Genomic DNA, 14077 nt, shown 5'->3' on the forward strand with positions numbered 1-14077 from the left:
CATTTATTTTAAAATTGAAATTAAATTTAAACAAATAATAAAAAAATCCTATTGAAATTTTTTTTAGATAAATTTTAGAAATTTTTTACTAATTATTAATAATTTTCGAATTTTCGTAAAATAAATAAACTTTCAGAATAATATTTCGATAATTTTGAAATAAATTACTTTAAAATTGAAAATATTTAAAAAAAATTGAAAATTTCTTATTGAGTAAAAAAAAAAATTTTTTTAAACAAATTTTGGAAAATTTTTACAAAATCTCGTATTGAGATAAATATTTATTTTTTTTTAAATTTTCTTTGAAAAATTAATTTTAAAAAAATTTTTTTTTAATATTTTTGTGAAAATTTGTTTTGAAATTGAAAATAAGTTTTTAAAGAAAAAAAATTGAAAAATTCACATTGAAATTTTTTCCCTCATAAAAATTTTGAAAATTCTTACAAAAACTCGCATGGTTGACGTAACTATCAAACGTCAAAACTTACCCGCGAAAGTGAATGGTTCGTCGACAAATTCAGAAAAATTGCAATTTTACACAAAATAATGGACGAAGAAAAGTATAAAGAATGCAAAAAGACAATCAAACTTTGGGAAAAACAATTTAAACTCAAAAATGGTCGAATTCCATCAAAAGTAAGTTTTCTTTCTTAAATTTTTGTATTTTTACTGTTATCAGCAATTTCGTTTGCAGCACGATTTCAAAGAAGCAGAAAAGCCTATCCAACTTGCTTATCGAACGTATTGTCGTCTAAAACATGCTTTATTGGAAGAAACACTCCGAGATGTTCTGGATGAGGGCGAAATGACGTTGGATGACGACTGCATGGGACTTGATGTTTCGCAAATCGACGATACCGAGTCCCTTGCTCCTTTTGAATTGCCTCGAGAGATTCCAACAACAATTTTCGAAGAACCTCCGGAGAAAAAAGAATTCGAAGCTGAAGGAGATATCAATCAAAGTAACGTTTGGGCAACGAATTTGAACAAAAAACCAAAGAAAACGGAGGAAAAGAAGAAAAAGGAAGACTTTAAGCTTCAAATGCCCAAATTGAATGCGACAAAAAGCTTTTCCATGAGAAATCCGAGAAAAAGTTTCAATCGATCGATCTCAAAAACGAGCAGTACTTCGAGTTTCAACTTGAGTCAAGGAACGGAAGAAGCTTTGCCTGATTTGGAAACCATTCTTTTGGAAAAATCGAGACGACATGATGACGAAAACATAGCAAAGAACGCAAATTTAGTTCAAAATGAGAAACAACAGCTCGTTAATACGGTCGACGTTGCTTGGTTAAATCGCAGAGACCCGACAAACAGCGTTCCTATAACAGAAAAACCTTCAACGCCTTCGTCTTATGGCTTAACAAACGTTCCTGTCGCAATTCAAGCTCAAAGCAGTTTCGGAATGTCATCTTTGAAGATCAATTCAGGACTTCAAAACACTTCTGTGGTACAAGAAGAGAAAAAATTCAACCAATCCGATGATGATTCTGAAGTTATTCCAAATAGCGATGACGAACAACTCGAAGCCATCAAGAATCGACGCTCAATTCGACATGTAATGAAACGACGACGCCTCAATGAAAGTGTTAAATCGCAAAAAGAAGCAGAAATTGTGCAAAAACCTCCTGAAAAAGAGAAAACTCCTTCGCCTGAGAAGAAAAAAAAGGTTGAGAAGCAAAAAACTCCCATGAAAACTATTCAAAGGACTCCAACACGAAGAAGTACGAGAGTTAAACCGGGTCAAGTAACGTATCAACAACCAATTATGGAATACGAGGAGGAACAAGAAGCTGATCCGTTCGCGTGCGACGATGATTCTGACAAAGATCCCGAGTTCAAAGACGAAAATGAGGAAAAACAGATCGAGATCAAGAAAAAATTGGAAGCTAAAAAGGAAAAAGTTGAAAAAACGGCAAAAGTTAAGAAAGAAAGAAAGGTAAAATTTGATTTTTGTTAATTTTTTTAAAAAAAATTTCATTTTTAAATATTTTTAGGCGAAAGTTGTCAAAGAAAAAGTCTCTAAACCAACAAAAATTGGAGGAAGAGTAACTCGAAAGTCATCAAAAGCATCAAAAATTAGTGATAAAATGCCTGAAGAGGAAAAGTCTGAAGAACAAAGCTTGAACGAAAGTAAAGAATTCACGGATTACGTTCTCGAGTTCGGAATTGAACACGCAGAAAATGTTCCGAGAATCGATTCTGACACGCTTCGACAAACCCAAAACGTTATAGAAGAATTTATCTGCTCTGAACCTTCATCAAAGCCATCAAAAGTTGCTTCTTCAGCATCAACCAAACCATTAACAGGCAAAAACTCCGCCGCTCGAGCCAAATTAGAGAAAAAAATCGCTGCAGGCAGCTTGAATGAAAATTTCGTTCGACTCAACATGAAGAAAAAAGTTTTTGTGCGCGGTAAAAAAGTCTTCAATTTCAGTCGTCACAAAAAATCCTTGTGGAAAAAGAAGAAAGCAGCTGCTCTCGCAGGTCCCGAAATGGATATGGGCGGATGTGATGGCGGCGTGTTGACTTGTTTCAATTGCGGAAATGTCGGGCATATGGCACGTCAATGCAAAGTTAAAGGAGATGGTTTGTTACCGATGAACGGCGTAGATGAAGAAGAAGCTTCTCCGTACCCGACTTTAGAAGAAGCAGAAAAAATGACAGAAAATCAAAAGTTACTTGCACACGCGAGAAACCCAAATGCCTTGCCAAAAGTCAAAAATATGAAGGTTGACGAGGTTTTGGTTGAAGAAACAGAGACTGAAACGGATATGGAATACGAAGACATGGATATGGGAAGTGACTTTGAAGATGAAACTCCGTCACAAGAAACGAAAATTGCTCCAAAAATCATCCCTGAAGACTTTTTGAAGTTGGTTGACAGTATCGAAACGACAGCAGGCAAAGATGAAATCCCTCCGATGTACGATCCGAACAAAATTATTGAAACTCCGGATGAAGTTCATGAAGCTTTAAAAAGTTTTGGGCATCAACGTTTCCGTCCGGGACAAGAACAAGCAATTATGCGAATTTTGTGTGGCAAATCGACACTTTTGACGTTATCAACTGGTTCAGGAAAATCTTTGTGTTACCAACTTCCCGCTTATTTGTACAAAAAACAGTTCAAACGTTGCATCACGTTGGTCATCTCTCCCTTAGTTTCGCTCATGGAAGATCAAGTTCATGGAATCCCGAGTTTTTTGAATGCTCAATGTCTTCATACGAATCAAACGGAAAAGCAACGCGAGAAAATCATGGAAATGGTGAAAGATAACACACTCGATGTTTTGCTTGTGTCACCCGAAGCAGTTGTTGCGGGAGAAAAAGCGACGGGATTTGGAGCTCTACTGCGTCAATTACCTCCGATAGCGTTTGCGTGTATCGACGAAGCTCATTGTGTGTCGCAGTATGGGCATAATTTCCGTCCCAGCTATTTGATGATTTGTCGTGTGTTGAAGGAAAAGTTGAAAGTTCGAACGATACTTGGATTGACAGCAACTGCAACGAAAAGCACGAGGTAATTTTTTTTAAATTTTTTAGGACGCTTTTAATGAAAATCAATAATAAAGTTCAAACTTTTTAAATTTTTTTCAAAAAAAAAAAAAGAAAAGAAAAAATATTATTTTCATACAAAATGACAAAATTTTAACAATTTTTAAACGTTTAAAAATTTAAGAAAAAAATTTCATAAAAAATAATTGTAAAAAAAATGAAAATTGAAATTGAAGTAAACTTTAAAATTTTTTTTTTTTTTTAATTTTTTGAAATTTTTTTTTTTTTTTTGAAAAATTTTTTTTTTAATTTTTTGAAAAATTTTTTGAAAAAAATTTTTTTTTCAAATTTTTGAACATTTTTTGAAAAATTATACATTTTATTTATGAATTTCATATTCAATATTTTTCATCAAAAATTAAAATTTTTTTTTATTTTAGAGAGAGCATTATAACACATTTAGGCATACCTGATGGAAATAACGGCGTAATTTCAGACATCCCATTGCCCGACAACTTGTTTCTTACAATTTCAAAGGATCATCACAAGGATATGGCATTAATCGAATTGATCAAAAGTGAACGGTAATTCAAAATTTTGTTCAAAAATTAAGATTTTTCCTTAAAAAAATTATTTTTTTTAGTTTTGCTGCTTGTAACTCAATTATCGTCTATTGCACGCGTCGTGAAGAATGTGAACGTGTTGCTTCTTTCATCCGTACGACGCTTCAAGATACTTTTGTGCCTCCGGAATCGACAAAACGCAAACGTGTCAATTGGATCGCCGAGCCATATCATGCTGGAATGGCAGCAAGTCGTCGACGAACAATCCAAAAAGCTTTCATGTCGGGAGAATTACGTGTTGTAGTTGCTACCGTTGCTTTTGGCATGGGAATCAACAAAGCTGATATTCGGGCTGTGATTCATTACAACATGCCATCATCTTTTGAGAGTTACGTGCAAGAAGTTGGGCGTGCAGGACGTGATGGATTACCCGCGCAATGTCATTTGTTCCTCGATGCAAAGGGAAATGATCGAAATGAACTCCGGAGACATATTTACGCAAACAGCATCGATCGTCATGTCATCCGAAAATTACTTCAAAAAGTTTTTGTGCCTTGTGCGTGCAAAAATAAATGCCCGGGGCACGAAGTTTCCTTTTCCGTTGAAAAAACTGTGCAGTTACTCGATATTCCTGAAGAAAATGTCGCCACGTTACTTTGTTATCTCGAATTACATGAACAAAGATACATCCAAGTCTTGAGTCGCGCATATACGCAATGCAAAATTTTGTCATACGGCGGATCAGAAGCCTTAAAAAAAGCTGCACAGAAATGCCCGCCTCTTGCAATGGCAATTGCTTTAGATATGAAAGCTGGAATCAATCACGAAAGCACAACAACACTCGAATTCGGCGTAATTGACGTTGCTGCAGCGATAGGATGGGATAGCGGCGTCGTAAAATATCACTTGAAACAACTCGAATGGACTGAAATCAATGGAAGACCAAAACGCAGCACAATTTCCGTGCAATTTAACGAACTTGGATTCCGTGTTCGTGCTCCCGGAGATCTTTCTGATGAACAATTAGATGAAACTTTGGATTTATTGCATCAACGTTCGACTTCTCAAGAAAAAACGCAACTTTTACAACTTCAAGCCACGTTTGAAGCTCTTCAATCTGTCGCTTTCAACAGTTACCTGCCAGCTACAAAGGCGGATTGTCCCTCAGATCCTTCAGACACGCTGAAAAAAATAATTCGTGAATACTTTCAATCAGATTCTCTTCCAAATCCGGAAAATTTCAACATGGGAGATGATTTTGAGACGCCAGACGAACTCATTATCGGCGATATTCGTACAATGATCAACCGATATCCCGAAAATAACTTTACGGGACGTGCTTTAGCTCGAATTTTCCATGGCGTATCGAGTCCTAATTATCCTGCTGTTATTTGGGGACGTTGCAAGTACTGGCGAGCACACTTGAAAGCAGATTTTAATCGAATTGTGTTATTGGCGAACGCGGAAATTGTTCGAATGAGACTTTAATGGACTGTTTTAAGTGCTTAACTAACAGATAATTGATTTTTTTCTTATTTATTTCATTAAAGCTGTTAACAAAATTTAATTTTTAGACGATTTTCCAAAGATTGCGAAAACATGAGGGCCCAAAGACACTCCATCAAGTTCTGTTCTGTCGCGCAAATCTCATAACTTGGATATTTTTTGTAATTTTTCGTCAAAAATTTTCGATATTCTTCAAATTTTCGACGAACGAACTTTTCATCGCCCTTTTTTATCAATTTTTTATCTTCAGAAATTTCAAGATACAGTTCTAATGGAGCATTCATCTTCTCAAGTAACGGATAATCGTTCGTGCAAGCTTCACATTGACACCAAAAGTTGTATTCATCCTTTAAAATTTTTTGTCTCTCAGATAATTCAGTTTTTCGATGATTTGGTCCGTAATTGTCGAAAAGTTGATCTCCAGCTTTGACAAATCTTCTGACAACAATGTGATTTGTCGTTCCATCGACAACTCTTTCGACGTTGGGAGCACAAGAGTGATTCAGTAAACTACAAAGCGCAAAAGATCCTGCTCCAAAATCCCCAAATCTGTGACAATTGAAGGCTGTTGTGTGTAAAAAACGAAAAATTAGGTCCAAAAAGAAGTCTTCTTCACTTTCAGATGTTAAAAATGACGACAAAGACGATGAATTCTTCAATAAATTCCAAACTCCCGCACAAGAATTGGTGAATTTGAAGACATCGATGAAACTACGTTCGAAATCGTTAACGGTATGAGCGTAAATTGCTTTTAAATGATCTTTTTCCGACAACTCAGGGGAGTAATTTAACGTAAAAGCACTTTCTCGTTCGACATCGATTGTAGAAATGAATTTTTTCAACTCTTCAATTGAGGAAAACATCGTTAAAGTACGTAAAGTTTGTCGAATCGCTAAAATTACTGTTGGAGAAGCATCAAAATTGGAAATTATTTCGTCAATTATGGGGCATTCGATGTGATGAAATCGTTTTGAGGCTTCTTGTTGACATTCAGGCGAACAAAACATCGTTTTTTGACATTTTAAGCAAGGAATGAGATTCAAATCGTTGGTTTCGAGACAATTTGCACATCTTGTGAACCAATCTTCAGCTACAATGCACTTGAAAAGGGGTTCTTCGATGATAATTACGTCGCCTGAGGAAAATTTTTTATTAAAAATTTGAAATTTCATATTAAATTTCATATTTACCTGGATACAAATCTCTCGTAGAACGTATAAAACGCCCAAATTTATCATCTTTCGCGAGTTCAAGTCCATCGATCATTATAGGAATTTGATTATTTGCTTCATAACTCAACGAATTCACTTTTTTCGTTACTCTTGTCGTGTTATTTTTCATCATTTCCTTACATTTGTTCCTCCGCCATTCCAATTTCGTCTTCAAATCTTCCGAAAAATTCTCCTTCAAGGCCATTTCGATGTTCTCCAAACAAAAATCATAAAATCCAATCTTCAAATACACCATTGAGCGATTTGCATATGCAACTGCCAAGTTTTCCGAACCACCTGTTGCCAAACACAAACTTTTGTTGTAACATTCCAAGGCATTCACGTACTCGGCTTGCTTGAAGAATGCATTTCCTTCGTTTCGAGCGTTTAATGAGGCAGTGTCATCTTTGGAATTTGGCGAAATTTGAGGCAAAACCGTTTTTTGCTTCAAGACTTCATAGATGAACTTTGTTTTTGCCGCTCCAGATTTGTGCGCAAAAAACTGATCCGCAGCTTCTTCGAGCGAGACATCGTCAAAAATGAGTTTTATGTAATTGAGAAGGCGAGTTGACATTTTTTTCGACGAAATCAACTCTTTCCGCGGATTTTGATGCGATCATCTCATATTGGAATCGCACAATGGGGATAAAAATAGAAACCAAATGACCCAGTACGAGCGTAAACAATCAAGTATGTAGGTTGAATTGACAAAGAAGGCGATTTTGGAAGGTTCGTCTTACATTTTTACAAAATTTAAAGAGATTTTTTGAAGATTTTTAGCCAAAATTGATGAAATATCAAATAAATTTTTTGTTCAAGAATTTAAAAATTTTCATGTTTTTAAAAATTCTTAAAAATTTTAATTTTAAATAACTTTATTTTTAATTTGAAAAATTTTTATTTTAATTTTAAAAAATTTTAATTTAAATTTTAATTTGAAAATTTTTATTTTTAATTTAAAAATTTTTAATTTTAAAACTTTTATTTTTAATTTAAATTTAATTTTAATTATTTTTTAAATTAAAATTAAAATTTTTATTATAAAAATTTTAATTTTTTAAAATTATAATTTTTAAAATTTTTGACCCAATAATTTTAATTTTATATTTTTTTGAAGCCTGAGTCGTAAAAATTCAAAAAAAAAAAAAAAATTTTTTTACAGAATAATTTTTTTAAATAAATCGATTAAATTAAAAAAAAGTTCAAAAACAAAATTTTTAGTCAACGTTTCATTTCACTTTTACTATTTTCGTAATTGTTACTCAACCTTTGACCTATTTTAAAATTTTTTTTTTGACTTTACCTCATGAAAAATCTTAAAAAATTAAAAAATCGAACCTTGTTAGTAGAAAAGTTATTGATCTTTATTTACTTCTTTCTAAATCTTTTTAAACAACATCTCTTCATATTTTTTTTTCTTCATTAATTATAATCTACGATACAATTATTACTCTTTAATATAAATGTTTGTTACAAACTACGTTAAAATTCTGAAATTTCTTCATTTTTTCTGCTTCACATTTTTTTTGTTCTAAACACTTATTTTTCGTTCGTATTTTAGTTGCACATGTATATAAAGTAATCTTAATTCTAATAATTTGAAAGAAACTTATCGAGTAATTCTTCTTAACTTTCCTAATTTTTTTTTAATATATTGAATTTTCTAATTGTAAAAAAGAACGCAATTGTCTATCATCAATCAATCAGGAAGAAACACTTTTCAATCTTTTTTTTAGAGTCCTTCTAAATATAAAATATCAATTTTTTTTGATTTCCAATTTTTTTTCACAGTCATTTTTTTAACAATTCAGTCCAATATAATTTTTTCAGCCAATTTTTTGCTTTAAATATTGAATATTTAAAAAGACACTTTCAATTTTTTTTTCACATTCTTTAAAATTAAAAACATTTTTTTTTTCTTTTGATTGTGGATTTGTGGAAGAACTATGTAACACTTGAAACTTAACGATTAATTGTTATTTTGAGGAGGATGCCAAGTTCAAAGGTAATATTTTTTTTTTAAATGATTATCAAAAACGAAATTTGGCACATTTTTAATATTTTTTTTAAATCAATCTCTGATATGTTTCCTATGTTTTAAAATATTTTCTGAGCTTGTGTTGTATAAATTCTCATCATTGTTGGTAAATAAAATTTTTTTTCGTTAAAAAAAGTGTTAACGAAGTTTTGTATATAAGATCATAGACACCGACGACGACGACGTTCTTACTTGTTAGCTTATCGATAATACTTTTTATAGTAGATAAAAATTAATATTACTTTTGTGGGTGGTTTTTGTCTCTCGAACGCGCGCGATAACCGACAGGGAACTTTTTTCGGGGCGTTTTTTATGAACTTTTCTTTTAGTACGAATCCTGAAAATATTTTTTCTTTCTTTGTTTTTTCTAAATATGGCAATTTTGAAGTTTTTTCGTGTGTAAATATTGATAAAAACGCCCTTTGTTAGTTTTTTTTACTTACTAAAATGAAATCTCTGTCAATTCCCCGAGGGGTATGCTTATGTACTATCAGACACATCCTTGTTATGGCTCACGGAGTTGTTTGTTTCGATGTGAAGCTGCGTGCTTGGGTATTTCATGTGTTGTGAAACGCGTTCCATGACGCAAGAAGCAGACAAACGCGCTTCAGCATCATGATCCCAACACTCTTCCATTGTTTCGCATATCGCATTTAAACCCTAAAATACAAAATTTATGAGTTTTAAAAGTTCAATAGGCCGTTTCAATTTTTTTCGATATTTTTGTCCCAAAAGATTTTTTTCTAAAATTTTTAAAAATAATTTTGTAATACTTTTTCATACAAAATGACAAAATTTTAACAATTTTTGATCTCAGAATATTTCAAGCTAAAAATTTTATAAAAACCACTGTCAAAAAAATTTTGAAAAATTAAAATATTTTTTCAGAGAAGAAAATTCATGTTAAATTTCGATTTTAAATAAAAAAATTTTTGAAAATTGAAAATATTTTTAAAAATTTTTGAAAATCTTTTAAAAATATATTAAAAAATACTAAAAAATGGTCAATTTTGTATGAAATCATCAACTTTTTTTTTATTTTGCCCTATTTCGACTTTAAAATGGGGCATGAGACAAAAATATAGAAAAAAAAATTGGAGCGCCCTAAATGACTTACTTTATGATTTCTCCAATGTTCTTGAATTCCGGGACGAACTTTCTTTGTTACGACATTCTCTTGCATTTCTTCCAACGATGGATGAGGTCCAATCTACGAAATTAATTAACATGAAAAATTTTTAGATAAAAAAAAATAAAATTTTTTACCTCAATTTCGAATGGCAAAGTATAATCTGAAACAATTCCATTATGGGCAGTACAACGAGAAACAAGTTCCCTATGATAAAATTAAAATTTTAGATAAAAATCTTTAAAAATTTAAAATTTTAAAAATTTTACCACAAAACAAGTCCACAAGCGTAAACATCTATCCTTAAAAACGCATCTCGAGTAAAATTGATCGCTCCTTCCAAGATTTCGGGTGCCATATAGCGTCTTGTACCAACTTGCCCATGCGTATCTCCGCAAGGTTCTCCCGGTTTGAATACCAAAGCGAGTCCGAAATCCGCAATGCAAGCCGTCAAATCGTCTTTTAACAAAACATTTTTACTCTTGAAGTCCCTGTGAGCAATTGCCGGTTTCAATCCTTCCGTTTTACTCGCTGCAATTTCTTCGTGCAAATGCATCAATCCACGCGCCATCGATTCTGCGATCTTACATAACTCAGGCCATGTCACTGTATGCGACTTCAAATAATCGCATAATGAACCATTCGAATGATAAGCCGTAATTAACCACAATTTTATGTCACTTCCATCCGGGAATTTGTCTGCTCCGATAAATTGCAAGATATTCGGATGTTTCATGCGTGGCAATTTGAAAATATTGTGTTCCGTTTCCCATGATTGTTTATCTTGCATCGGGAAAATCTTCACAGCAACTTCCTCAGGACGCATTTGTGCCTTCCAAACTGTTCCAAAGCGACCTTGAGCCTTCATCTCGATCAATTTGATCGACAAAAGCTCCAAACTCGGTCCGCTATCTGTCGCTTCGGGATCATTCGACGGGATTTGATTAAACGACGAGTGTCGATACTTCATGAGGATGAAGACAGTACACGATGAGAAGGCAACAGCTGCCATTATAACAATAACCAAGATTTTTATCAGCCGTTCACTCGTATCTGTGGGAGCTTCTGTCGGGACAACAGCATTTGGCGTCGCCGCCGTTACGGGACTCCATTTGTGATCGCGATTACACAAACTTCCGCTGCAACAACAAAACTTCATGTGATTTCGACCCGCGACATTCGTGTCAATACAATCCGTGTGATTACAAGCTTGATTTTCCGTGAAACAACCTTTCATTGTGACAGTAATATTGCCCGGCGGATCTTCTTTCCATAAGACAAAACAGTTGTTGGGACGATCATTTGTCTCAATGGGACAAGTTTCGTTCTTTACACATCCCTCGTAATGTCCTCCGGTACATTTACTCTGATCATAAGTCTCACAAACGGTCTCCGGAACATTTCCAATGACACTCACAGAGGGAGAAACTAAAAAAAAATTTTTTAAATCAATAAAAAAATTTTTTTTTTGAAGAAAAACGAAAAAAACTCACCAAAAGCCGAAACCAAAAATAACAATATCAACTCCAGACGCATTTCCGTATTTTTATTGTCTACTGTCTACGTTCCTTCATAAGCGAACACGAAAGCTTCGTCTCGTCTCGTATCGTAAAAATGTATTTTTGCCCAATTTTCCGCTACTTTAATGATCTTATGCTACAAAAACTCGTCGTAATACACGGAATTCGTCGTAATTTGACGTAATTCGACTCATACGCCGCCAACAAAGTCTATTTTTGATATTTTATGTCTCGCAAAATGTTCTTGTTTTAGAATTGTTTTGTTGCCGTCTCAAATATTTTCGATTTTTTCGAAAATTTCGGCAAGAGCGTTAACAATTTTGTACGTGAAATGCACTCACAGCACACCAAAGAACGGATTAATGCAAAATTTTAACAATAATTCGAGCTTTTAACTATTGAATTTTATGAAATTTATTAACAACAACCAAAAAAATGACCATAATTATGGAGTTGGTTGAAAGACAGCATCCATTTGAGCATTTCGAACCGGAGGCATACAAGAGAAAATATTTAAATTTCATGACAGTTGAAAATTTTTTGCTTTTAAAGTCAATATTTACGTAGAATTAGACAAACAGAACATGATGAGATGTTAATTACTGCTCGCCGCAAAAAATTTCAATTGCAAACACTTTACGCGGTAAGTCGAATCACAATGACTTGTGGAATTTTTTAGAATTTTTTTGCAATTAGTGAATACTTTCCTCTATAAATGAGCATTTTTCGTGTTTCTATTGACTTCAGTGTCGCATCAAGTATAAATAAAACTGGTTTCACTTTTCGACTTCATTTAAACTCGATTTGTTGTTGCGCAACGATTTAGTTTTATCACAGCTCTCAAAGTGAAAAGCAGCTTAAGTGATTGATAAGACAAAATTGATTACTTTGATTTTTCTGTCAAAATGAATCTTATCATTTTTGTTGTCTTCGCGGCAGTAGTTAATGCTGAAATGTCGACCACAGAAGTTGAAACAAAGTTCGCAGAGAACGAAATTACGGCAGATTTGAAATTGCCGAAAGGTCCTTCGAAGTTGTTGGAAATCACGTATCCGAGCGGAGCAACTGTTAATTTGGGAAATGAACTTACGCCGACGCAAGTGAAAGATATTCCTTTCTTGAAATGGGAAACTACTGACGATGCTTTGTATACGGTTTTGATGACGGATCCTGATGCGCCAAGTAGAGCTAATGCTACTTTTAGAGAAGTTCGTCATTGGTTGGTTGGTGAGTTATGAAGAATTTTTTTTGAATTGCAAAAATTCGCATCTTAAATTTTTACAATTTGTTGTTTTAAAAAACTAAAAAAAAATAGAAAATTTTTTTTTTTAACAAATTTGAAAAATATTTCTAATGAAAAATAAAAATTTAAAAAAATAAAAAAAATTTTTTTTAAGTAAAATTTTTAAAAAATTTTTAAAAATGATAAAATTTAAAAAATTTATGAAAAATTTTTGGTAAAATCCAAAATATTTATGAAAAAAATTAATTTTTTTTTAAAAAATTGAAATTTTTTGAAAAGTCATTCAAATGTAGAATTCAAACCTCATTAAAAAAATAAAATTCTTAAATATGATGAGAAAAAATATATTTTTTTTTTTTTTGAAAAATCGTTCGAATTATGAATTCAAAAGTCATAATAATAAATTATAAAAAAAAAATATTTTTTAAGAAAAAATTTAAATAAAAATTTTAAGTTACGCTTGAAAGTTGAAATGCTTATGATGAAAATTTCATAAAATTTCATAAAATTTAAAAATATTAAAAATTTAATTTTTTAACAAATTTTAAAATTATTCAGATGTACAAAAAAAATTAAGAAAATTCAAATTGATTGAAAAATGTAAAAAACTTTCAATTTTTATAAGATTAAGAAATTAAAAAAAAAAATTTTTTAAATTTTCAAAAATGTTGATTTTTTTTTTTGAAAAATAATTTTTTTGAAAAAAAAAATTCAATTTAAAAGTCTTAAAAAAAAAATTATTTTTTTAAGAAAAATTTTAAATAAAAATTTAAGTCTCAATATTGATGAAAATTAAAAAAAAAATAATTTAAATCGAAAATTTCTCATTTCAGTAAACATTCCCCAAAACGACGTTAAAGACGGCGATCATCTCTTCGAGTTTATCGGTTCAGGACCTCCGCAAGGAACAGGTCTTCATCGTTATGTCTTCCTCGTGTTCCGTCAACCCGCGAGAATTGACGTTACAAACATCAAACGCACCCGAAATTGCAGTCGAGAAAATCGCCTATCGAGCAGTGCAAAATCCTTCATTGACGAACATCAACTTGGCGATCCGCTTTTCGGTAATTTCTATCAAGCGCAATACGATGATTACGTTCCCGAACTCCATAAGCAACTCGCTGGATGCAATTAAGAGTCACACACGAGAGATCATTATCAAAAGAGTAATGAATGGATGATAGATAATAATTTTATTATATTTGCTCCTCTTTGCTTTGATGATTGATTAAATAACTCTAATTATTAGTTGATGTCTCTCGCTATTCATCCTACAATTATTTACAATTTTTTTTTTTGAGTACACAATGGATAAAATTTTTAACAAAATGAATTTTCATTAAATGAATCGAAAATTTTTTAATTAAAAAAA

The 14077-nt window shown here is 32.2% G+C and overlaps 4 protein-coding genes across 4 annotated transcripts; 2 read left to right on the forward strand and 2 right to left on the reverse strand.

The window, feature by feature from the left end:
* The first annotated feature begins 524 nt into the window (after positions 1 to 524).
* LOC134829179 (ATP-dependent DNA helicase Q4) lies at positions 525 to 5546 on the forward strand. Its single transcript, XM_063842176.1, has 5 exons — positions 525 to 636; positions 695 to 1939; positions 1998 to 3520; positions 3936 to 4079; positions 4139 to 5546. The coding sequence occupies exons 1-5, from the start codon at positions 547 to 549 to the stop codon at positions 5544 to 5546; spliced, it is 4410 nt and encodes a 1469-aa protein (XP_063698246.1). The 5' UTR covers positions 525 to 546.
* On the reverse strand, positions 5517 to 7437 carry LOC134830944 (SET and MYND domain-containing protein 4-like). Its single transcript, XM_063844562.1, has 2 exons — positions 6755 to 7437; positions 5517 to 6699 (listed from the first exon to the last, which is right to left on the reverse strand). Exons 1-2 carry the CDS (start codon positions 7347 to 7349, stop codon positions 5612 to 5614), a joined length of 1683 nt encoding a protein of 560 aa, XP_063700632.1. The 5' UTR covers positions 7350 to 7437; the 3' UTR covers positions 5517 to 5611.
* A 1138-nt stretch (positions 7438 to 8575) lies between these two features.
* On the reverse strand, positions 8576 to 11908 carry LOC134829480 (activin receptor type-2A). The gene is made up of 5 exons (XM_063842558.1): positions 11436 to 11908; positions 10212 to 11370; positions 10080 to 10149; positions 9931 to 10023; positions 8576 to 9473 (listed from the first exon to the last, which is right to left on the reverse strand). Exons 1-5 carry the CDS (start codon positions 11476 to 11478, stop codon positions 9294 to 9296), a joined length of 1545 nt encoding a protein of 514 aa, XP_063698628.1. The 5' UTR covers positions 11479 to 11908; the 3' UTR covers positions 8576 to 9293.
* Positions 11909 to 12288: 380 nt separating this feature from the next.
* On the forward strand, positions 12289 to 13982 carry LOC134830367 (protein D3-like). The gene is made up of 2 exons (XM_063843820.1): positions 12289 to 12689; positions 13539 to 13982. The coding sequence occupies exons 1-2, from the start codon at positions 12368 to 12370 to the stop codon at positions 13838 to 13840; spliced, it is 624 nt and encodes a 207-aa protein (XP_063699890.1). The 5' UTR covers positions 12289 to 12367; the 3' UTR covers positions 13841 to 13982.
* Positions 13983 to 14077: the final 95 nt, after the last annotated feature.

This window comes from Culicoides brevitarsis, chromosome 2 (genome assembly GCF_036172545.1).
Source record: "Culicoides brevitarsis isolate CSIRO-B50_1 chromosome 2, AGI_CSIRO_Cbre_v1, whole genome shotgun sequence".
Lineage (NCBI taxonomy): Eukaryota > Metazoa > Arthropoda > Insecta > Diptera > Ceratopogonidae > Culicoides > Culicoides brevitarsis.